This window comes from Phyllostomus discolor, chromosome 2 (genome assembly GCF_004126475.2).
Source record: "Phyllostomus discolor isolate MPI-MPIP mPhyDis1 chromosome 2, mPhyDis1.pri.v3, whole genome shotgun sequence".
NCBI classification, from domain to species: domain Eukaryota; kingdom Metazoa; phylum Chordata; class Mammalia; order Chiroptera; family Phyllostomidae; genus Phyllostomus; species Phyllostomus discolor.
The window spans coordinates 44868576-44893271 of NC_040904.2; the positions used below are offsets into that span (position 1 = coordinate 44868576).

A 24696-nucleotide genomic window follows, 5' to 3' on the forward strand; every position below is an offset into this window, starting at 1 on the left:
GGTATTGGATTGATAAGATTTTGGGAGAGGAACTTAAAGGTCTTTTAGTTCTGCCCCCTTATTTTACATATGAGGTGACTGAAAACCAGAGAGGATAAGTGACATGCATAGAGCCAAGGTTAGAATCAAGGAATATGAAATCCTTGATTAGTGCATTTGCACCATCCTGAGCAGTTCCCCTGTTATGAAAGAAAGGGAGGCCAGTTCCAAGATATATGAAGAAAAGAACTAAGGTGAATGAGGATAGAATATAATGCATATGTTCAGCAGAATGCATATGGAGTTTTTGTTCCCACTCACCATTACTTTTCCTCAGCTCTATCTGCTTTACCATTCCCTCCTTACCACAAGGTTATAAGACTATGTGACTGTTTATAATCAAATTCACCTAGAGCTTACTGCAACAGATTAAAAAGACTATACTTAAAATTAAAACTACCAGAGGAGTACATTATCTATTGCTACTGCCTCCTTAATTTCCTTGGGACTGCTTCCTAATTTTCTTTAGATCCTGGCAGCTTTCTGATGAAATAGTAATCTTTGATTGTAGTCTCATGGAAGAGAAAGTATGCCAAAATGAACATTTTGATAAAGAATCTTAATATTCTGGTTATGCTTTAGGGTTTTAATTATATATTAATAAATTTTACTCATTTTTGTAAGAATTAATATTTGAACAGTGAGTTTTAACAAATGGGTTAAAATTTGTTTGAAAGGCAGGGGCAAATGGCAGAGTAATAATACTATGAAGTGCCTAGATTAGAGATCTGGGTTAAATCGAATCTCTTGTAAACATCTTCATTGATGACAGAAAAAAGTGTAGAAGGAAGAACTGTATTCATTTTAGTACCAGTAGATTCCTCTTTGGGATAGTGACCTGGGACATTAAAATAGCAATCTTTATAAGCTTCATCAAGATTGATGTATGTTGCCTATTCTTATGGAACTATAGATGCATGGTATTTATTGTGTATCTTGGTTCTTACCTATATGAAGGATCTCAAAAATGCAAATCTTAATAAAGATGCTTCCCTATCCCAAGGTCCTTAGTTTTTCACCTTTTGGGTAGTTAGCATACTTCAGTAGATTATATTTTTGAATTGTTTTTTTATTTTATCAAACTTAATGGGCTTGGATTTACTTACTGTACTGTAATTTGAATATAATACCATTTCTCTTTTCCCATAGCCAATACCTGAATATAATCATAAATTCTAGAGACATCAATTAACCACGTTTAGTATCCTTCCTATAGATAACTAAAATTTGTCACTTAAACTCTGAAATTTTGCCTGTCTTTCCTCTCAACTTTTGAACTGATCTCTTCTTTCTCTCTTTTGATCTTTTCTCCTTGGATTCAAAGGAAAAGGTATAGTAATTTTGATTTGCATGAGTGACCTTTATTCTTTTGACCTTTTTATTGTTGAAAGAGAATGATATCAATTACAGTCAGTGCCCTCTTATGAAATGCTCATGGAAGGAAAGCAGCTAATTGAAAGATTGGTTAAAGCAGGGACTCATTAAAAATTACAAATGCAGACATACCTTCAATGTTTTTTGTAACTGAAAATATATAACTATTCATTTTCCCCTTAATCTTTTGATATATAGCAAAGACTTTACTTTGAGTTTGTATTTTCCAAGTGATGCCTGTGGCATCTCTTTTGGCACAAATTGCAACAATGGCGGGTCATACAAAGTTTGCACTTTTGACTTTCAGGCACCTGTGAATCAATCAAGGAGCACAAAATACCAGATTTTCAGAAAACTTCTCTTCCATCTTCTACAGTTATATACACCTTATTTCTTGACAGTTTTAAAAACACTTTATCTTTACCACATTTTTCTAAAGCATTCATTTAGTTTTCTTAGAAACAACAACCCTTTCTTTTTCACTCTATTTCATCAGTTTGTGTTTTGTTAGTTAAGTTTTTAAAGTACAGCAGCATTACAATGGCAAAAATGGCATGAATAGGTTTGGGAATAAACACAAATGACTCTTCATGAACATCAGCATTCTAGAAAAAGGCCAGTTAGCTATGGGAATTCAGTGTTAACTTGGCTTCAGCAGGTAACCTTCACAACTGGGATGAGAAATTTAATTCTGTGTGTTGGTTAGATGGAAATCAGGTAAAAGTATTTCTGCTGTTGTATAATCATTGATGAAAAATGTTTTTTAATATCTCTTTGTTCTTTGGTCTTAGAGAATATTTTAATATGCTCAAACGGTAAGAGAAGAGTAATATTGAAGAATGATGAATACTGGCAATAAAAGTAGAGCTCTACACACACAATTAAATTTGATTCCTTCTAGGATCTAGATGTTTCTAGGTTGGCCAAAAAGTTTGTTTAGGTTTTTTTCTGTACAATGGCTCTAGTAGTGTGTAGTTGTCTTTAATGCCACTTGAAACAATTTTGTTAGGTTGTATTGTGATAGTTGTCATATTAGTGTGCACTTAAAAAACATTTATCAAAATTGGTGAATTTTTGTGCAGCCATTTTATTATTAAAGATGGAAGAAGATAACAGAATATTTTTGGTGTATTATGCCTTATTATTTTAAGAAAGGTAAAAACACAACTGAAACACAACCAAAGATTTGTGCAGTGTATGGAGAAGGTGCTGTGACTGATTGAACATGTCAAAAGTGGTTTGTGAAGTTTCTTGGTAGTGTCGACATTTCAGCCAAATAATTCTTTGCTGTGGGACTGTTTTGTGCATTGGAAGATGTTTAGCAGCACCTCTGGCCTCTACCCACTAGAAGCCAATAGCAGAAGATAGCTGACATACTCAAAATATTCAAATCAATGAAGTCATTGTTGAAAATGAGAAATGTATCTTTTATTTTACAGAAAAAAACATACAGACGTTTTGGCCAACACAATAAATACTTTTGACAGTTTTTAGGAACTAGTTAAAACAAATTAGGGATAAAGAAATAGAGGATTGGGTTGATTTTGGTATAGGTAAAGAGAAGAGAAATTCTGCAAGTGTATTCAAATTTAGATTTTATAGCTATTATAGGCTTTATGCCTTATTTGTGACTTTTTTTTTTTGCTGTTTGGCATATTACTCCTCAGCCCAGAATATGCTACAGAGATCTACCCTAAGCAAAGTATACTTCGAAAGGTATACTAATAAAAGAAGAAATAGGTATAATTCACCGAAGTGTCAAACAGATGTGCTTTTTGTGATATCTGGGCTTCAAGTTCTTTTAATCAATTTGTGGGCTATTTATTGTTAATAATAGTCTCTTGCATTTGTACCATTTTGTAGTTTTCAAATTTTTATAGGCATTTTATTATTTAAGCTGTATGCCATTTCTGTGAAGTTCATAGGAAAAATGATAGTCTTGTTTCATATTTCTTACCCAATCATTTGCTTCATAAGGACCCACTTCAATTTAAAACAAATCAAACCAAGCTGACAATGCCAACCAAATGTGGGTTTATATGAATTTGTAAATGAAATTAGATGTACTACTAATTTAATCTCACCCCAACAATAGACAAAGGAGATTTTAGAGAGTAGGGGGAGAATAGGAATTTTCCATTTAAACTAATGAGATCAAGAGCCCCCTTAAGAGTAGAATGTGGAGAGAGCTCTGATTTTCATCTTTCTCACTTCTGTCCATATCCTGTTGTTCTTTCGATATAACTACAGACTCTAAGTGTTTGGAAGAGGTTTTATTTTTATTTTCATCAAGTACCTTTCCCCAGAATTGTCCAGAATGACCTGGACTACAGAATGTTTAGTTACTCTAGCAAAGCAACCTCTCCAATAAGACTCTGCTTTCTTTTTTCTACAGAAATCTACCTTTTCTGAAGTTAGTACAAATTGTATAATAGGTAGTTTGTTGATATGGTACCATAAAAATAGAATGGATAAAGACAGCAATAAAAATTGATAACTTATCTTTTGGAGTTAAAATAGCTTACATTTTATGTACTGTGCTCACTTCATAGTCATGCTACCTTATAAAGGGGTATTATAAAGATAATGAATACATTGTAAAAAATCAAGAAGAAAGTTTAGAGTATTTTCACTAACATAGTCCTGTGGGCTGTAAATTAATACATCTTTCAGGAAGGACCAAGGTTGATCATTTGGTTCCTTGTCTTAGTTTTTAGTCCATGGGACCTACAAGTCAGGAGAGCAGAGTCATGTTTGGGTTTTTAACCTACAAGTCAGATAAGTCTTTTTCCTTTGCTGTTTTCCTCTCTATTTCCTCTTTCTTAATCGTATCCTTATTTTCTATTTTATCCTATACCTCAATTCTCCTATTCTTACTTTTTCTGAGCTATAAGAATACTTAAATAGTCTATTTTAAAGTATGAACTTTGTTAAATTAGAAAGCAGTAGTAACATCTCTAAGTTTTGATGGGTCAGACCTGTGTAACGTTGAGTATTTTTTGTGTGCCAGATACCTTAGAGCCATCAATTGTGTCCGAGTCCTTGGGGAGGTGGAGATTTCTATTTGAGCCAGCTTATGAACATAGAAATATATTCTTACAGTGTTCACTTTGGACAGGCAAAAGGTCTTCCATTGTATTATTCCCTAGACCTAAGAATGAATGAATGTAGGCTTTCTGATAACTAGACTTACCCTTGCAGAAGGAAGATTTGCAAATATATAAGCTATTAAGGTGATTGTCAGATGTCTCTGAGCACAAGGCAACATGCTAGGTATTCTGGGTGTATTAATTCACTCATAACCTTTGCCTTAGAGGTCTTAGTCTCAGAGTGGAACTAAGACATATTTATCTACCAAAAATAGCATGTGGGTGTGTTAAAAAATAACTGAGTAAATTGTAAAGATCTTATTGGCTTTACTCAGTGATTCATAAATCAAGGCAGCAACGTCTAGGACAGCACTTTTCAACGCCGGTGTGCGGCAAGAATTTTTAAAGCATGCCATACCCAACTGATTCATCAGGGCACTGACCTCTTTTCCCTTAGATTGTCAAATTAAAAAAATGACAGCAGCAAACACAACAATAGCTGTCCAGTGTGAATGAATCAAAATTATACCTTTTGTCAGATTGGCAAAACATATACTTTTTGGTGTGCTGCAGAATTTTAGTAATTTATGTGTGCCATGAGATGCAAAAGGTTGAAAATTGCTGATCTAGCAGATATAAAGGAGCTTCAAAAAGCTCTACAAAATGAAAGACTTCCATAGGCAGAATGGAATGGGACAAGCAAGTTATGCTAGCAAAAGGTAGACTGGTTGTGGCAAGGTCACCTTTCTAGGGTATACCAGGGGTCTGGCATGCAGATCATCCACTAGGACTGACCAGGCAATTCCTGACTGGCTGGTTTAAGATTCCATTCCTGGGAGAGGCCAAGACTGTAGTTAAATATTAAGTCTCAGTTTGGTCAAATGGGGCTTGGCAAAAGTGACTCCATTTTGGGCCTGTTTTCTTGTTTTAATGCTAGTTGAGGGAGGTACAGATAATTGCCAGGAGAGTTGAGAGAACTCCACAATGTGCAAGTATGGTGGGTTTATTTATTTTTTTCCTCTAAACAGTTAAATTTTGTAGGCATGCCTTCTTATATTTAAATTTTTTACTTTGTGGTTTTCAAGTGGGTACAATAAAGAACACTATTCAAAATAAGTATTGCTTAGGAAATACCTTGGAGGAATTTCTTTTAATTATTAGATAATAAAGTTTAATAAATATTTGAGTGTCTCCTGGAGATACCAGAGGTGATTAAGGCCAAATCCTTTCCCTTAACTTAATCTAGTAGAGATTTGAATTATTTGCCTTTAGCATATCAAGTGTTGATACTTGAAATAATTCTGTTAAGTAGTTAACACTTATTCTATAAATTTTTTAATAATTTGCTTAGAAACCCTTTCTTCATGGATAATATAAATTTCAGTTAAACTAAATAAATACATTTTGATTTTTGGAGTTTTAAAACTATTTAAAAGATGGTATTCCCTATAACTTTTCATCCTGAAAATAATAAGAACTACAATTCTGGAATGAGGGTGATGAAAGATGGTTTGTTTAAGAAGGTACAGATTTCTTATGGATTTTTTTTCACTTATCATTAGCAAGTTTATATTATGCTTCTTTATAGATACTGGGTTTTTTTTCCTGCATTCATAGTGTCTAATTCAATGCCCAACCTCTACTAGGTGCTTAATTCATATATTTAAAATGAATGTAACTACATCATTTCATTCTTGCCAACTCCCAAGTATTTGAAAACAAGCCTATACTAAGTACAGGGTCTGGCAGAAGTAACACCTGCTTGAGTATGGTTGGTAGGGTTATAATATGGGCATAATAATTTATAGATTTAATTTGAACATTTCCCCTAAAATGTCATATGGTGTGCTTGAGTGTGATATTGTTATGTTACAGAATTACATGCTTATAATTTTATAATAAAAAAGGGGTGTTATTTGTGTCAGACCCTGTATGTATTTATTCACACCTTTCCATTTCTTTTACCTGATTTTACAAATTGCTTTCTTTAGATCAGAATCAAGCTTTGCGACTATGTCTGGGTAGCACTAGTGTTGGAGGTCAGTATGGAGCCATCTCTGCCCTCAGTATTAACAATGACTGCTCAAGACTTCTCTGTGGCTTTGCTAAAGGACAGGTAAATATGAATTTCATGTTCCATAAGCCAGTATAAAAATCAGTTTTTAAAAATAGTATCTCTAGATCAATATCCTTTTATGTATTTTTATTTCTTTTTTAGCTAGAGGGGAGAGGAGAGAGAAAGGGAGCGAAACATTGATGTGAGAGAGAAACACCAATTGGTTGCCTTTCATAGGTGCCCCAAACAGGGACTGAACCTGCAACCCAGGCTAGTGCCCTGACCAGGAATCAAACCTGAGATCTTTCAGTTTACAGGACAGTAATGCCTAACCAACTGAGCCACACTGGCCAGGGCTGGATCAATATCTTGAAGACCAAGATACGTGTTATAAAGTGACATGTATAGTTAACCCTGAGATTGCTCAGTCTGACTTTTGTTCAAATTTTTAAATAATTGTTATTAAGTGAGCCAGAATATGCAGTTTTTTAAAAAATTGAGGTATAATTTACATATGACATTATGTTAGTTTCAGGTGTACAACATAATGATTCAATATTTGCATACATCTGAAATATCACCACAATAAGTCTGTTTACCACCTGTCACTATACAAAGATACATAATTTTTTTTCTTGTAATGAGAACTTTCAAGATTTACTCTCAGCAACTTTCACATATGCAGTACAGTATCATTGACTGTAGTCATCATGTTGTGCATTACATCCCCATGACTGATTTATTCTGTAATTGGAAATGTGTACCTCTTGACTGCCTTCACTCATTTCACCCAACCCCCAAGTTCCCTCCCCTCTGGCAACCACAAGCCTGTTTTCTGTATCTGTGAGTTTTGTTTTGTTTTGTTTGTTTTTTAGATTCCTCATACAAGTGAAATCACATGTTGTTTGTCTTTCTCTTAGCATAATACCCTCAAGGATCCTTAGATTGTTTCCATATTTTAGCTATTGTAAATAACACTGCAGTGAACATGGGGGTGCAGATATCTTTTTGAGTTAGTATTTTTATTTGTGGGAGATAAATTCCCAGAAGTGGAATTGCTGGGTCATATGAAAGTTCTACCTCAGTATTTTTAATTTTTTTAGGACCCTCCATACTGTTTACTCTGGTGGCTGCACCAGTTTACATTCCAACAATAGTACACAAGGGTTTCATTTCTCCATACTCTTGCCCACACTTTTTATTACTCACCTCCTTAGTTAAATTTCATGCTAGATGTTTTATTCTTTTTGATGCAGTTGTAAATGAGATTGTTTCCTTAATTTCTCTTTCTAATAGTTCATTGTTGTTATGTAGAAATACAACAGAATTTTGTATATTGATTTTGTACCCTGCAACTTTACTGAATTTGTTTATTAATTTTAACAGTTTTTGGTGGTTTAGCATTTTCCATATATAAAATCATATTGTTCACAAATAATGACACTTTTATTTCTTCTTTTCCAATTTGGATGCTTTTTATTTCTTTTTTTTTTCCCCTCCTAGTTGCTCTAGTTAGGATTCCAATAATGTTGAATGAAAGTGGCAAGAGTTGGCATCCTTGTCTTGTTCCTGAGTTTAGAGGAAAATTTTCAGCTTTTTACTGTTTAGTATGTTAACTGTTGGCTCATCATATATGATTTTTATTGTTTGGAGTATGCTGCCTCTATAACCCACTTTGTTGAGAGTTTTTATCATAAATGGATGTTGAATTTTGTCAAATGATTTTTTCCTCTGTCAATTAAGGTGGTCATATGATTTTTATTCTTCATTTTTTAAGTGTGTTATATCGTGTTTACTGATTTGTGGATATTGTACCATCCTTGCGTCCCTGGAATGAATCCCTTCATCATGGTGTACAATTCTCTTAATATTTTCTTGAATTTGTTTGCTAGTGTTTTGTTGAGGATTTTTGCATCCTTGTTCAATGATATTGGGCTGTAATTTTCCTGTTTTCATCTGGTTTTGATATGAGGGTAATACTGGCCTCGTAAAGTAAGACTGGAAATGCTATCTCTTCTTTAGTGTTTTTGGAAGAGTTAGAGAAGGATAGGTATTAAATCATCTTTAAGTGTTTGGTAGAATTCAGCAATAAAGTTATCTGGTCCTAGACTTCTGTGTCTTGGGAGATTTTTGATTATTGATTCAGTCTCCCTTCTAGCAATTGGTCTATTCAGATTTTCTGTTTCCTTATGATTTTGTCTTGGAAGATTATATGTTTTTAGGAATTGATCTATATCTTCTAGGCTGTCAAATTTGTTGGTATATAATTGTTCACAGTAGTCTCTTATTATGCTTTATATTTCTGTGGTATCAGTTGTAACCTTTCTTTCATTTCTTATTTTTTTATTTGAACCCTTTTTTTAGTGATTCCAGCTAGAGATTTGTCAATTTTATTTATCTTTTTAAAGAACCAGCTCTTAGTTTTATTGATCTTTTTAATTGTCTTTGTAGATCTTACTGAATTTATTTTTGCTCCGATATTTATTATTTTTTTCCTTTTACTAACTTTGGGCTTTGTTTTTATTTTCTAGTTCCTTCAGGTATAAATTTAGCTTGTTTAATTGAGGGTTGTTGTTTTTTTGTTTCTTGAGGTAGGCCTGTATTGTTATGAACTTCTGTCTTAGAACTGCTTTTGTTGCATCTCATAAATTTTGGTATGTTGTATTTCTCTTTTCATTTGTTTCAAGACATTTTTTTTATTTCTCCTTTGATTTCTTCATGGACCAGCTGGTTGTTCAGTAGCATGTTGTTTAATATCCACATATTTGTGAATTTTAAAATTCCTTGTTTTATGCTATTGTGGTCAGTATAGATGCTTGATATGATTTCAGTCTTCTTAAATTTGAGACTTGTTTTGGGGCCTAACATGTGATTTATCCTGGATAGTGTTCTGTGTGCACTTGGGAAGACTGTATCATGCTGCTCTTGGACTGAATATTCTCTGTGTATCTATTAAGTACATCTGGTCTAATGTGTCATTTAAGGCCCATGTTTTCTTACTGTTTTTCTGTCTTATGATCTATTATTCATTGATGTAAGTGTGGTATTGGAGCCCCCTATTGTCGTTGTATTGCTGTCAATTTCTTTCTTTCGGTCTATTGATATTTGCTTTATATATTTTGGTGTTCCTGTGTTGGGTTTGTAAACATTTACAAATGCTATTCATCTTGTTGGCTTGACCCCTTTATCATTATGTCCCATCTTTATTTTTTATTACAGAATTTGTTTTAAAGTCTATTTTGTCTGATAGAAATATAGCTGCCCCAGCTTTATTTTGGTTTTCATTTTCATGAAACATCTTTTTCTATCCCATTACTTTTATTTTGTGTGTGTCCCTACATCTGAGGTGAGTCTATTGTAGTCACTGTATAGATGGATCTCATGTTTTAATCCAGTCAGCCACTTCTATGTCTTTTGTTTGGAGAATTTAGTTCACTTACATTTAAAATAAGTGCTGATAGCTGTGTACCTACTGCCATTTTGTTGACTGTTTTTTGGCTGTCTTGTAGATCCTTTCTTCTCTTGCTCTCTTTTCTTGTGGTTTCATGACCTTATGTTATAGATCCCTTTTTTATTAAGTTTATAACAAGGTAAGTTTTAATGCATTCTGAAACTCTACATTTTTACTTCCCCTCCCCCTACATTTTATGGTTTTGATGTTACATTTGATATCTTTTTACTTTGTGTTGCCCTTAGCTATTTATTGTAGTTATGCTACTTTTGTCTTTTAACCTTCATACTAGTTTTATAAAATGATTAATCCACTACCTTTCCTATATATTTACTTTTACCCTTGAGATTTTTACTTTCATATGTTTTCTTGTTACTAATTAGTGTCCTTTTCTTGTCAGCTTAAAGAAGTTCCTCAACATTTTTTGTAAGGCTAGTTTAGTGGTGATGAACTCCTTTAGCTTTTACTTGTCTGGAAATTCTTTTATCTCTTAGTCACTTCTCAGTGGTAATCTTGCTGGGGGGTGGAATATTCTGGCTGTAATTGGTGTTTCTCTCCCTCTCTCCTTCTCTCCCTCCCTCCCTTCCCCTCCCTCTAAAAATAAATAAATAAAATCTTTAAATACACTGTATCAGCTCTGTGTATTCTTATTACTGTATTCCTGGATAACTATTTTTTAAAATATTTTATTTATTTATTTTTAGAGAGGGAAGGGAAAGAGAAAGAGAGAGAGAGAGAGAGAGAGAAACATCAATGTGCGGTTGCTGGGGGCCATGGCCTGCAACCCAGGCATGTGCCCTGACTGGGATTCGAACCTGCGACACTTTGGTTCACAGCCCGTGCTCAATCCATTGAGCTACACCAGCCAGGGCTGGATAACTATTTTGATATTCCTTTCTTTCCACTTCTGAAGCTGGCAATACATTATTGTTTTTCTCATCTGGTAGTAGGGCTTTCCTATAATTTTTATCAGTCCTAGAGAAATGGACTCATTAAAGAAATTTCTTTGACCTGTCAGTGTAAAAAACATTTAAAATCTAAAGGGAAGAGCAGATTGAGCAGGATGAGGGGTGGATGAAGATGGAATGAAGGCCCCATGAATGCATCTGCAACCTTTAGTTATGTTTTAACTTTATAGCTCTTTGCCTGCAATGTTTATAGACCAGGGGTAGATTTTTTCAGCTAGAAGGTGGGCTATTAAGTCCAAAAAAGAGCAATACGTTTGTTTGTTAAAGCATTCAGTTGTCTTGTAGATCACTATGTGGGATTTGGCCAGTGGAAAACTTCTAAGATCAATAACAGACGCTCATCCTCCAGGAACTGCAATATTGCATATTAAGGTAACATCTTTGTTTTCTTTTTCTGATAATTTTTATCATATGTCTTTGTATCTGTTAAGTAAATTCTTTATAAACAGAATTCTTGAAAATGAACTATCTCTTGTTTGACTAGCACAACAAGATGTCTTCCTGAGTGGAAAACCAGAGATGGGCCAGCTCGGTTAGCATTCAGCAGCTAGCCGTATTGATGTTTAATAGATACAGCAGAAGAAGAGCAAATTGACGTGAACCTAGATAAGAGGTTGGCAGCAAAGACAGGCAGTGCCCTGATGGAAATGCATGTGAAGATTTTAAAAGGTCTTTGTACTTTTTGTTCGGTCCACCAAGATTTTATTGCTGAGATAGGTTCAAGGCACCAACTATGAAAGAACCGAAGTTTGCATTATGTTTAAAAATGAATCTGTTGGTTTATTTTCTTTCAGTCCTCTAAAGAAAAAGTGTTAAGATTTGAGCCTTGGCTTTCTCCTTACAGGCTTGAAAAAAAATAAACCAAGTTAGGTAACAGATTTTATTTATAAATACAATGGAAACCTTGATTTTTGTATTCTGTCAAGCCCATGTTCAGAAGCATAAAAGGTAAAGGACTATAACTAGGAAAGTCTAAAATTAGATTTTCTAGATTTTAATCAGGTACACATTTGGTTTCTTAGCTGTGCCGGCCTCTCTTATCCATACATATGCTTTTTAAAGTCTGCAAGCATCTGGACTTTATGAGTCTGTATCTAGGTTAGTTACATAAAAGTCTTTTGTGAGAGAACAGCATTGAAGCATTTAGCAACAATGAAAACAACCAAGAGAAGTAAAAGCAGAGAGAATTTCTTTTCTTTCTGAACATCATGGCACTTTACCTTGACCTTTATTTTCACATGGCATGTACCAACTTCTAATACGTTATAGTTGTTAGTGTTTTGTTTATGCTTTGTCTCTTTTAATAGGTTAAGATCTTTGAAACTAGAATCTGTTTCTCATTTCTTTTTGTGTTACACATAGTAGCTCCTCAATAATTGTTTGGTTGAAGGAATAGTAGTTAGTGGTGTTTATGAAAGGCCAGTCCCTTTGCAGAAAAAAGCCTTTGGGAGAAACAATAGGAAATGAGCTATAAAGGCAGAGAGAAAGGAGAAGAAGGCAGCTGAGGTTAAAATTCTCGTAGTTATAGCCATGGTGTTGCTTGCAAACAGTGATAGAAGGTGGTGGTTCAGGCAGACACTGTGACATTGGAGATAAAGGTGGAAAGAAATACATAAGACTAGATACTTCTGAAGCTTTGGATTGATAGTAGCCACTTGCACTTCAATAGTCTTACTCATTGTTCTCCAAACTTAACCCTATATCCCATCAATAAGAGTTTGGACTTGCATATTGTATATATATTCTTAAATTATATGAACATACTACTGTACTAATATTTAAGCACAATGTAAAACACATACACAAAGAGTAGAAAACTAATAAATAAAAATGCAAGTCCTGTTATTTTTCCTACACTGTGGGGTATATGCCTTCCACTTTGGCAACTGCTCATCTAGGCTTTGAGGGCAAACGTGTGGGACTTCTTTACTATGCCTGTATGTGGGGTGGAGGAGGAATCATTCTGTGGTAGCCTCCTACACCTCAACCATCCCTGGCTAAGAGCCTGAAGGCATGCCATTTAGGATGGCTCACCAACCGTCACCAACCTCACCAACTGTTGGAGTTAGAGAGACTAGTCATTGTATATGATACAAATTAAGTTATTCTGTTTTGTATTATTCAACATCCACATTTATCCTTATCCCATAAGTCCTTAGGACAGCCTGTCATTGTGAATGTTACTTATTATTTTGTTTTTCAAGGGTAACTAATAATAACTGAGGTATATTTGGTCAAAGAAGAGCAAGGAGGCAGCACATTTTAGGAATAGTTACATAAAAAGTTAAACTACTTAAAAAATTTTTTAAGGTTTTATTTATTTATTTTTACAGAGAGGGGAAGGGAGGGAGAAAGAGAGGGAGAGAAACATCAATGTGTGGATGCCCCTGGTATGGCCCCCACTGGGGACCTGGCCTGCAACCCAGGCATGTGCCTTGACTGGTAATCGAATTGGCAACTCTTTGGTTTGCAGCCCATACTCAGTCCACTGAGCTACACCAGCCAGGGCAAAGTTAAACTATTTTAAATATAATGGATTAACTCTTCGATTATTTAGAAAACATATTCAGACAAGTTTACTCCCCAAAGATACCAACTCTCTTTTATAGTGTCTCTGTTCTTGAAAACAAGGCAACTGCAAACATATCTAAAGTATCCTATTCAGTTTAACAGCAAGTTAGAAAAAGTTAATATAAGAACCCAAGTAGAGAATTTCAGGGCTTCTGTGAATCATAGTTTGTATTTTTCTTTTATCCTAAGGAAAGGCAGTTTTACTTTTATAAAGCCACAGGTTTTCAAACTATTGAGACATTTTTATTCTGAATATGGCCAGGTTTGCATGTTTAGAATGTTAAGCTAATTCTAGCTAAGGTGATTTCAATGCTAAATGTGTTTGTTTTAGATTTTTAAAATTTTATAGTTTTTTTTACTGTTACCTTCTTAACACTTGACTGATTGTTTAAAAATCTACAAAACTTTTTTTTTCTCTGTTTAGTTTACAGATGATCCAACCCTTGCAATTTGTAATGACAGTGGAGGCTCTGTTTTTGAATTGACGTTCAAGTAAGAGACTAATGGACATTTCTTTTTTTTTTTTTTTAGATTTTATTTATTATTTTTTTTTTAGAGAGGGAAGGGAGGGAGAAAGAGAGAGAGAGAGAGAAACATCAATGTGCGGTTGCTGGGGGTCATGGCCTGCAACCCAGGCATGTGCCCTGACTGGGAATTGAACCTGCGATGCTTTGGTTCGCAGCCTGCACTCAATCCATTGAGCTATACCAGCCAGGGCATAATGGACATTTCTTGACAAATGAAAAGACTAGCTCTGGTTAATGGCTTGGAGTTGAACATGAGGAGATCTGGAAAACCTATGTGATTGAAAATTGATTATGGTTCTGTATTACAGTTACCTGGGGAGGCTTACATTGGAAGAGAACACATAGTGTTCCAGGCCTGCTCCCCACCCCGCCCATCCCACCCTGCAATTTCTGTTTCAGGTTTGAGTGGGAATTCTAAACCACTCCCAGGGCATCTGTGCGCTGTTGGACTCGGGAACCACTATTCTGGAGTATTTCACTAATTTTGGTTTAGGCTACAGGCCCAGTTGATTATAAAACTATAATAGCCAGGTGTAGGAAGGTTTTTATTACCCTGGAATTGCCCTATTTATTCTGTAAGTAAGAGCAAGACTGTTTAGATATATGGAAGAACACTTATAAAGCTGAGTTTAGAAAAACAGAATTACTATTTAATGTGTATTATGTTTCCGTAAGTTCTTTAATGTAAAGAATGTGTTTATTTCTTGTATTTCTTATACCTTCTAACATTGCTGAGCACAAAGTAATTGCTTAAAAATGCTATTTATTTGGTCAGCTAATGTTTATTGAGCATCTCTATGTAGAGTCATTGTTCTAGGCCCCAAAGTTGCAGCTGTGAGCTAGACAGAGTTACTACTATAATCGAAATTACATTCTTGTTGGGGTGGGGGTAGGGATACAGACAATAAACCAACACACAACTGAAATAACCTCAATTGTTGTGAGTGCTCTGAAGAAAATAAGACAGGTCAGTGTCCTGAAGTGCACCTGGGGATAATTCAGGAAAGCTTCTCTAGGATGGTGACATTTGAGCAGAGACCTGAATGATAATGTGGTCAACAAATAGAAAGATCTAGAAGATCTTTCTTCTAGAAGAACGTTCGAGCGCAAAGGCTTTGATGAGGGAGGTGGGCACAAACTTGGCCTGCTGGAGCAACGGAAAGAAGACAAGTGTGGCTGGAGTGTGACTTTGTCGGGAACAACGGTGGTACAAGAGGGATAAAGGTTGGAGCCAGTTTATGTAGGGCCTTCTAAAACATGGTGAAAAATTTGGGTTTTATTTTATGTGCAGTTGCAAGCCATTGGTGTGTTTTTAGAAGGGTGACACACCTGGCTTCTACTTTATCATGATGCTATCATGTGGCGTTTGGATTGTTGGGGGCAAGAGTAGGAGTTAGAAGGCCGTTGTCATAGTCCAAGCTAGAGGTGGTAGTGCCTTGGGTCATTGCTAAATTGATTCTGAGGTTTCTGGTTACATTTTCAGGAGAGTGATGGGAGTGAGAACCTGTGAATCTAGATGCCTGTTCAGTGGTTCCAAGGGTGAGGTGTGCTGTATTGAGCCTCTCCATTCTAAACCCGACCTAAAGGATCATCCCATCACACAGTTTTCCTTATTGGCTATGGCATCCTTAACCAAGGTAGGTGGGTTTAGAAGATGAAACTCAGAACTTTTAGAGGCTTTGCATACCAAAACATTGGAAAATTATGGGATTAATCTACAAACTATTTTTCTCCTAAAGATACTGGTCATTGGATTGAAACCATCCTTGAAAGTGTGGATGACATTTCCCTATGGACGGGTGAGTGAACCTCCCCATCATATTGGCAAAAAGACCATGTCAGGAGGCTGGGGAAATGACTTCTAGTGGCAAATTCCATGAGATAGTCATAAACTAAGTAGAATGAAAGTCAGTACTCCAAAGAGTATTATTGTCTGGGCTTCATGTGACCAAGGTAGCATAAGCTGTTGACTAGAGCATTGTTCTGGAGATCGTGAAATCTGAACTTTTCTACCTTTATTGCTTTAAGTTTTTCAGCTCCTGCTTACATACCGAACTTGTAGAAAATACCTCACTGTAATATCCAGCATATATTGCTACTACATACTCTTTCCTTGAGTTTTACTTCTGGGTGGGGGAATGATACTTTCCAGATTGTGTTATGCATACCCAGCTTCCCTTTCCTTTCCTGCTTGGTTGTTTTCAAGAGAGTTGTGGTCTCCCAGTCTGTATATGGAGAAGTATTGATGGAATGGGATGGACAATGATAATACAGAACTGAGACTAGTCCAGAAAGCAGCCCTCATACCTAGGGAGATCACCCCTCTGTCTTCTTATTGGTACCCTGTGTATCTCTGGGACCCAGCGGAAGCCTGGCAAAGCTGGCTTAGACTGCCATTAGTGTTTCTTAGGTTAGCTACATTGGCTAATTGAGGTTTATCGTGGTGGTAAGTGTGCATCTTTTTGTATGTTTTTTATTGGTGTTTGTTCCAACATTTTATTATGAACATTTTCAAACAAATAGAGATGTTGAAATAAATTTACATTGAATATCTGTATACCTACCACCTAAATTCTAGAGTTAACATTTTACTGTATTTTCTTTACTATATATCTCTCCATCCATTCATCAAATTATTTTTTTTTATTAAGTTCCAAGTAAATTGCAGGAATCGGTATTCTTTTTCCTAAATATTCAGCATGCATGTGATTAGCTAAAGTTCAATCATCATCTAAGTTTTTCCTTTCATATAAAATTTACACACAATAAAATGCACACATCTTGAGTGTACATTTGCTGAACTGTGACAAGTGTTTATGCTTTTGTAACTCAAACCTCTAATAAGATGTAGAACATTACCACCAACCCAGAAAGTTTCCTCATGACACTTTTCAATCAGTCCCTGCTTCCTGTGCATTTTAGTGAGAAATCGGAAGAAGTTTTAGTAAGGAACACTCGTCAAACGGTTTTTAATCAGTTTTCCTTTTGTCTTTTTGTCTTTAACGGTGATTACTTTTTCTGGCCTTCCCCTCACTCAGATGGACCCTTCCAGTGTCCCGCTGCTGGCCTGGCACTTCGTGGCAGTGCACAATTACGTGAACCCCATGCTTGCTTTCTGCAGAGGAGATGTTGTTCATTTCCTTTTGGTAAGCACTAATGTGATGCTAGATCTGTTATGAAGTCTTTTACCAAAAGATTTTTTTCTGATTCATTAGTAATTTAATATTGTATCAAAGAAATATGCCATTATAATTCTTTGGAGAGAGAATGACCTACTTAATTTTCATTTAAGGCTTTAATTGTGAACATGGATAATAGCTGATAAATCTCTGCTCCATGCCCTTTCATGATGTATTTCTCAGTTCTATCTCCTTTGACTAACAAACAATTACTGTATACACATATATAAATATGAATGTACATATGTCTGTATAAATGGCTTACCTATCTATATATAGTGTATTTATTAGATGGCAAGTATCATTGAATACCTACAGTTCTCTACACTGTGATGGACATGAGCAATTGAAGGAAGTATAAAACATAAATTCTTCTCTCACGTACCTTAAAATACTGTTTGAAAGGCAAAATCAGTATGTTCATTACTACTAGGGAGAGCAGTTTAAGGACTCAACTTTGTGATGAGAATGAAAAGTTGTTATGTTTAGAGTATGAAGAGATTTATATGGACTGGAGAGGGCATGGAAGACTGTATGAAGGATATACTGCGAATACTACTGGAGGGGTGGATGTGCGTGTTGGGGGAAATGAGATGAACTGAAGTTACAGAGGGAAGAGTGTGCCTGTGCGACGTGTGCCTGTGTGGCCTCTTCTTGGGTTTCTAGCCCAGTTAAGCAAGTGCACCGCTGTCCACCTAGTTTTTCCAGCCAGAATCCTCTTCTTCCTTCTTTTCTGTGCCATCACCACATCCTGTTGACTCTGTCTTCAGAACCTTCTGAACTTACCTTCTTTATGTCTCCTCCATTGCTGCTTCCCTAGTCTAAAGCACTGACATTTTTAGCTTAGGCTCTTGAGTAATTTCCAAACTAGTCTCTGCCATGTGCTGTCACCTCTGCCAGGAAGATTCTGTGCCATCCTCCACCTTACTCTAGCTCGTGATTAATAAACACTGCCTTCCCTGACCTCCTGCACTGTATTGCTATTTCTTGCTCCATGCACCTGTGAAACTTTCTCCTCTGATAACATTCAGTGCTTTCTAAATACCTTTCTAATATTTTTTTCCTCAGTGGAAAAGACCAATCTCAAGACCAATTCTATTGCTATATTTCAGCCATCAGGACAGTGTCCATATATAGGACATGTTTAATAAATGTTTATAGAATACCTGTTGGGGAAAATAAAGTTGAATATATGGCACAGATCTAGATTGGGGTTGGCAAACAATGGCCTATGGGTCGAATCTGGCTGGCTCCTTGTTTTTGTAAATAACATGTTGTTAGAGTACAGTCATGCCCATTCAGTCGTATGTTATTTATGGCCGCCTTTGTACTGCAGTGGTGGAGTTGAGCAGTCGTGACACTGACTGTATGTATGATGTGCAGAACCTAAAATATTTACTGTGTGGCCTTGTACAGAATAAATTGGCTAATCCCTAATCCGGATTGTATATAATTGGCCTAGATTTGTAGTGGGGGGCTATCATGGGTTCTTAGGTAATTAAAATATAAAAGTGTGATTAAGGCGATTTTTTTGTGGGGGTGGGAGATCAGTATAGAAATAGCAAAAAGAATAGATTGTAGGAGGGAAATGAAAGGTTTTGCTCCTGTAATAAAGCAGGTGTGAGGTCTTTAGACAAAGATGGTTAGTTATAGTGAGAGTTAGAGATGACATTTTGAAGGAAAGACAAGGCTTCTCAATATATTGTTGGATCTGTGGGCTGAAGGACATGAATGAAACATCATATTTTTGAATGTTAGAAGCATGAAATATTCAGAGTTAAGGTTAGGGAAGGTTTGAATGTGCTGAGTCGGAAGTGAAGGTGGGACTCTCTCAGGTGTTGTGTGGGAATGTTCACTGGGCTGATGTGATCCAGCTCTGGAGTACAAATGAGAGTTCCAGGATAGAGAAGGTAGTTGAAGCTGAAATTAAAGAGCTGGAGTATACAGAACCTTTGCGGACACTCATGCAAGGGAAAGGAAAAAGTGGAGGCAACAGGAAAGGAGGTTCCTATAAAGGCATGTAGACATAGGAGGTGAAATCAGACAGTATGACATCATAGTGAAGACAAAGAGGAGAGGCTTCAGGGCAGTGTCCACTCCAGGGGAACACAATACCAAAGAAAGATCAAGGAAGAAGACCAATGATAAGACTACTGGATCTGCAGGAACTAATTCATTAGGAACTTTTCAGAGGACTTAATGTCAGGGGAATGGAGGTTGAACTAGATTGTAGAGCCTTGTTAAAGAAGTGGGTATCTAGAAGAGCAGACTGACACAAATACAGTACAGTGTTTGGTTGCAAGAGGAAATAGAATGGTTACATATCTGTAAGAAGTAACTCACGGGGAGGGTTTTTGTTTTTTATTTGAAGGTGGAAAAGTCAGTAACATGTTTGATAGCAAGAGGAAAGGGGCCCTGAAAAAGGAGTGACCGAATGTGATGTCAAGGGAGGGGTGTAATATTCAACAGTGATGGAGAGGGTAGGATTTAGAGTGTGTATGGGTGAAGTGACTTACTTTAGCAAGGACTTTAGGAAATCTTAGGAGTGCAGTTAATGTTGGCATTGATCTTTTCAATTAGGAAACACTTTCAACATATGCAAGATATGGAACAACTTGGTTCTGTCTTATTTTAATTTTATGAATGAGGAGACCGAGAAAGAACTGATTTGCCCTTGGTCACACAGCTGTAGTAGTGGAACTTATTCTTAAACCCATGGCTCTAGATGCCACACTCCTTTACCCGAGCACCCTTTCTTACCAGGGAAGCAAAAATGGGACTACACGAAGGGCCCATGTTGAGGGGTCTCGGCTGTTTGTTAAGGCTTCTGGTGAGGTCAGCACTGCAGTGACAGGACGAGAAGGCAAAGAGGAATTGGGACTTCAGCACTGCTGTGGGGCATGTGTGAGGAGACTCAGGCTGAACTGAGTGTCAGGAACTCCAGGCTGGTCAGGTGCACATCGTGCTCTGTGTTTCTTCTTCCATGCTCCATCTCTTTGGAGCGGAAGTGGAGAAAGCGACTTATAAGGATGATGGAAGATTATAGAACATGTGTACACATATGTAAATAAAATATTGACACTTGAGGTTCTTTGGGGAAACTTTGTGTTATTTGTGCTATAATAGTATTATGTATCAGAAAAGTCTAGTTTTGTCACTGAAGCAGCATTTTTTCTTTTAATGAACTTTTGTTTGACTTTTCACCCCATGTCACCATCCTTTTTATGCTTTAACTCTAGCTAAATACAGTCCCTGATGTAATGAAGTTAGGTTGTTCTGAATTACAACAGAGTAGGTATTACATTATAGAATTTGCTAATACTGACAGCTAAACTGCTGACCAGATATGCCTTGGATTTTGGAACAAATCATGGTGTGATGATTTCTGTCATTTGTGTAGTAGTTTCTTTAATTATCAATATTTTTACTTATCTGTATTCTGAATGGAAATAATGTTCTAGGTGGACTACAGTTAAGTATCTAAAAATGTCCCTCAAGTAGTAGCTGAAGTTTTCGTTGTTTTATCCCATCATCAGGTTAAGAGAGATGAATCTGGAGCAATACATGTTACTAAGCAAAAGCATCTTCACCTATATTATGACCTCATCAACTTTACTGTAAGTATTCAAGTTAACTCTCCCCATTTAATGCATGTAAATGTTTTGAGTCCATGATGTATTAAAGCTATCAGGATTTCTGCCATGAACCATGCATGACTTTAGGATTATATAAAATATGGACAGAAAGTGAAGTCTGGCTTATATTGAATAAAGTCTGAGTTTGGTGTGATACCACATTATTTTTCTTGTCTTTCAGCCTTATGTCTTGCTGAACAGAAGTTTTCTTTTATGTCTTCATTAGCTCAAAGGGGTATTTAGAACAATTTAGGTGGATTTGTTTAGGATCATTGACGGACTTTCTTTGTAAACATATTTTTATCCTTCTGAGTTTGTCCTAATTGGTTCAGGAACTTATTCAATCTATTCTTTTTTGTGGCTAAAAACTTTGCAAAATTCTCTCTCTGCCACACATCTCAGTCCTAAGTGACCTTTTGGTGTAAAGAACAAGATTATTTCTTTTTGTGTCAATCTTTTGTTTTTTAAAAAGTGTGTTAATTCTGTAATAGTGTAATTATAACATTTCTGGGTTTCTACCATTAGTACTTTTAACATATCAATATCTAATATCCAGTGAAACATCCTGTATATACATGAATATAAGTAACCTTAAGTTTAGGCAATGCCTCATTTTTGCAATAAAAAGGCTAAAAAAAAGTTTTCACACCCAATTTGATAAAATGACACTTTTTATAATTATAAATGAAATAGATCTTTGTTATACAGGATTTATACTTAGTCGTACATTGCCTTTTCATCTCGTATATAGATGATTGATTTAGAAATAATGCTTTTTCTTACACACATTTCATGAAATAATTACTAACCTCATGCATCAGTGTCTTTGTCATCATCAGAACCCTTGCTGAGTCACCTAACACAGTTTTCTAGAATTCATCATCACTTCTGTTTAAGATATTTGAGATACAGAACTCTTAAAATTGGCATATGATTCTTTCTTCCCAAATTTTTTTCCAACCACAAGTAGCTGTTCTAACAGTACCACAGCAAATATTTTCATTTGTCCTGTGGCTTATCCATGATGTGACCACTAACTGCATTGCTCTGTAAATTACTTTTAAAAGACATGTTTACAACAATATGAACACTCCTAATTGTGAAGGTCTAACCTCAGGAATAACTGCTAAACTGGAAACATTTTTTCTCTGTCATCTTCTCTTTGTTTTAATCAGGTTATCTTTGAAAGAATTTAAAAACTTTACTGACTGAGGTTATGTAAGGCTAATAAAAAATGTGCCTTTCCTAAATGATACTTTGTTTTTCAAAGTAAAGTAATCAGGAGGGCAACTTATAGGAGCTCTTGTAAAAGACTTGAGTATCATATTCTTGTTTCTGAGAGGTCTTTTTTTTGTGAGAGGTAGGAGAAACAAATTCTTCCCTTATAGTAGCTACTATATGGTGATAGAGTATATCTTCAGCATATGTCAAAAGAAAATTGTTCCATTTCCAGCTTGGTTGTCACTGATATGGTATTATGCAAACAACCTTTGATAACTTGGGATAGATCATATAAATAAACCAACATGAATACCAGAGAAATAATGTGCAGGGGAGTTATTTGTTTCCTCTAATTTATAATTCTAATTGAACAGATTTTAAAATTTTATTTCTTGGGAGGGATTGAGATTAAAAAAAAAAAAAAAAAAAATATATATATATATATATATATATATAATAAGTCTCCTACATTACCCGAGAAATTTATCAAAATATCATCCTTCAGAAGATTTTTAGCATTATTATTTAGTAATTATTTTAAAGATTATATTAGTTCTTATTAAAAAAATGAGAAGATATAAAGAAAAAGAACAAAAAACTCTCCTAGTAATTTTAGGGAGGTTGTGAAAGAAATATATATTTTAAAGAGCTTCTGGCCAAGAGTTCCAGCCAAGATGAAGGCATAGGCAGAAACCCTTTGCTTCCTCACACAACCAAAAGGGGGATACAATCTAAAATCAGTCTAAACCAATCTAAACAACAACCAATCTAAACTCAATAAATAACAAGAAGCACTAGAAAATCAAACTGCATAAAACTCTGACAACCAAGGAATTAAAGAAAAAATCAGCCAGAACAACCAGACCCCTAACTCGGACCTCGCGGGCAAGGAGGTGGACAGGGCAGGTGGGGCTGGCTGGAGGCGAAACTGAGGCTCAGAGCCGACTGTGGACTAAGGCAGTTGTGGCAGAGGGAGAAACTCCCAGTCTCACCTGAGAGTCCTTGGAAAGTGCCCTAGAGCCGAGCAGGCTAGCCACCCTATTCCCTCTCTGGCCCCTCCCCAACAGGCAGTACTGCAGTGCAGGAAGGAGAGTTGCCCTGTGCTAGTGAATACTAAGGCCCCGCCCCCTTACAACTTATCAGATGCACCAAGACAAAGAAATATGGCCCAAATGAAAGAACAGAGCAAAACCTCAGAAAGAGAACTAAGCAGTGAGGAGATAGCCAACCTATCTGATGGAGAATTTAAAGCCCTGGTAATCAAAATGCTCGCAGATCTGATTGAGCTTGGTTGAAAAATGAAAAAAACAAATAAAAGATACCAAAATGAAATAAAGCAAAATATTCAGGGAACCAACAGTGACAGGAAGGAAACCAGGACTCAAAGCAATGATTTGGAACAAAAGGAAAAAATAAACATCCAACTGGAACAGAATGAAGAACAAAGAATTCAAAAAAGTGAAGAGAGACTTACAAACCTCTGGGACAACCCGAAATATTCCAATATCCAAATTATTGGATGAAATATCCAAATTATAGGGGTGGCAGAAGGAGAACAACAAGAAGTTGAAAACTTATTTGAACAAATAATGAAGGAAAACTTCCCCAGTGTGATGAAGGAAATAGACTTTTGGGAAGTCCAGGAAGCTCAGAGAGTCCCAAAGAAGTTAGACCCAAAGAGGAACACATCAAGGCACATCATCATTAAGTTACCCAAGATTAAAGATAAAGAGAAAATCCTAAAAGCAGCGACAGATAAGGAGACAGTTACCTCCAAAGGAGTTCCCATAAGGCTATCAGCTGATTTCTCAAAAGAAATCTTGTAGGCAAGAAGGGGCTGGAAAGAAGTATCTGAAGTCAAAAAAGGCAAGGAACTACATCCAAGATTACTCTATCCAGCAAAGCTATAATTTAGAATGGAAGGGCAGATAAAGTGCTTCCCAGATAAGGTCAAGTTAAAGGGACTTCATCATCACCAAGCCCTTATTTTATGAAATGTTAAAGGGACTTATCTAAGAAAAAGAAGATAAAAATATAAACAGTAAAATGACAACAAACGCACAACTATCAACAAATGAACTTAAAAGAAAAGAAAAACAATGAAAACAAAAACTAAGGAAGCAACCAGAACAGGAACAGAATCAGAGAAATGGACATCACACAGAGGGAGTTCAGTGGGGGTGGGGGGGAGAGGAATGCGGGGGAAGGTGCAGGAAGAAGAAGCATAATTAGTAGGCATAAAATAGACCGGGAAAGATAAAAAATGGTATAGGAAACAGAGGACTCAAAGAACTTATACGTACAACCCATGGACATGAACTAAGGGAGGGGGGAATGTGGAGGGTTGGGGGGCAGAGCAGAGGGAGGATAAAAGGGGAAAAATTGGGAAAACTGTAATAGTATAATCAATAAAAATACTTAAAAAAGATAATTTAAAAAAGCTGTTTTAACATATGTATTACTTAAATGCTAACAATCCTCCTTTGATCACCTAGGTTTATGAAATTTATTAATGTCATAAAAACTGGAAATGCAGAGTTTGTCACTTTATATTTGTTTTGCAGCATACTTTGCTTAAGTCATTTG

General features: G+C 35.9%; 1 protein-coding gene across 5 annotated transcripts in view; it reads left to right on the forward strand.

The window, feature by feature from the left end:
- VPS8 (VPS8 subunit of CORVET complex) overlaps positions 1-24696 on the forward strand; it is a 253795-nt gene that overhangs the window by 39837 nt on the left and 189262 nt on the right. For 3 of the 5 annotated variants that reach the window (XM_028504348.2, XM_036017796.1, XM_036017797.1), the window contains exons 8-15: positions 1364-1369; positions 6494-6618; positions 11263-11349; positions 13973-14040; positions 15559-15712; positions 15815-15874; positions 17114-17221; positions 20791-20871. In XM_028504348.2, the coding sequence (XP_028360149.1) occupies positions 1364-1369; positions 6494-6618; positions 11263-11349; positions 13973-14040; positions 15559-15712; positions 15815-15874; positions 17114-17221; positions 20791-20871 (689 nt within the window). The remainder of the gene's footprint in view (positions 1-1363; positions 1370-6493; positions 6619-11262; positions 11350-13972; positions 14041-15558; positions 15713-15814; positions 15875-17113; positions 17222-20790; positions 20872-24696) is intronic. The other 2 variants (XM_028504351.2, XM_036017798.1) reach the window with 1 other exon arrangement.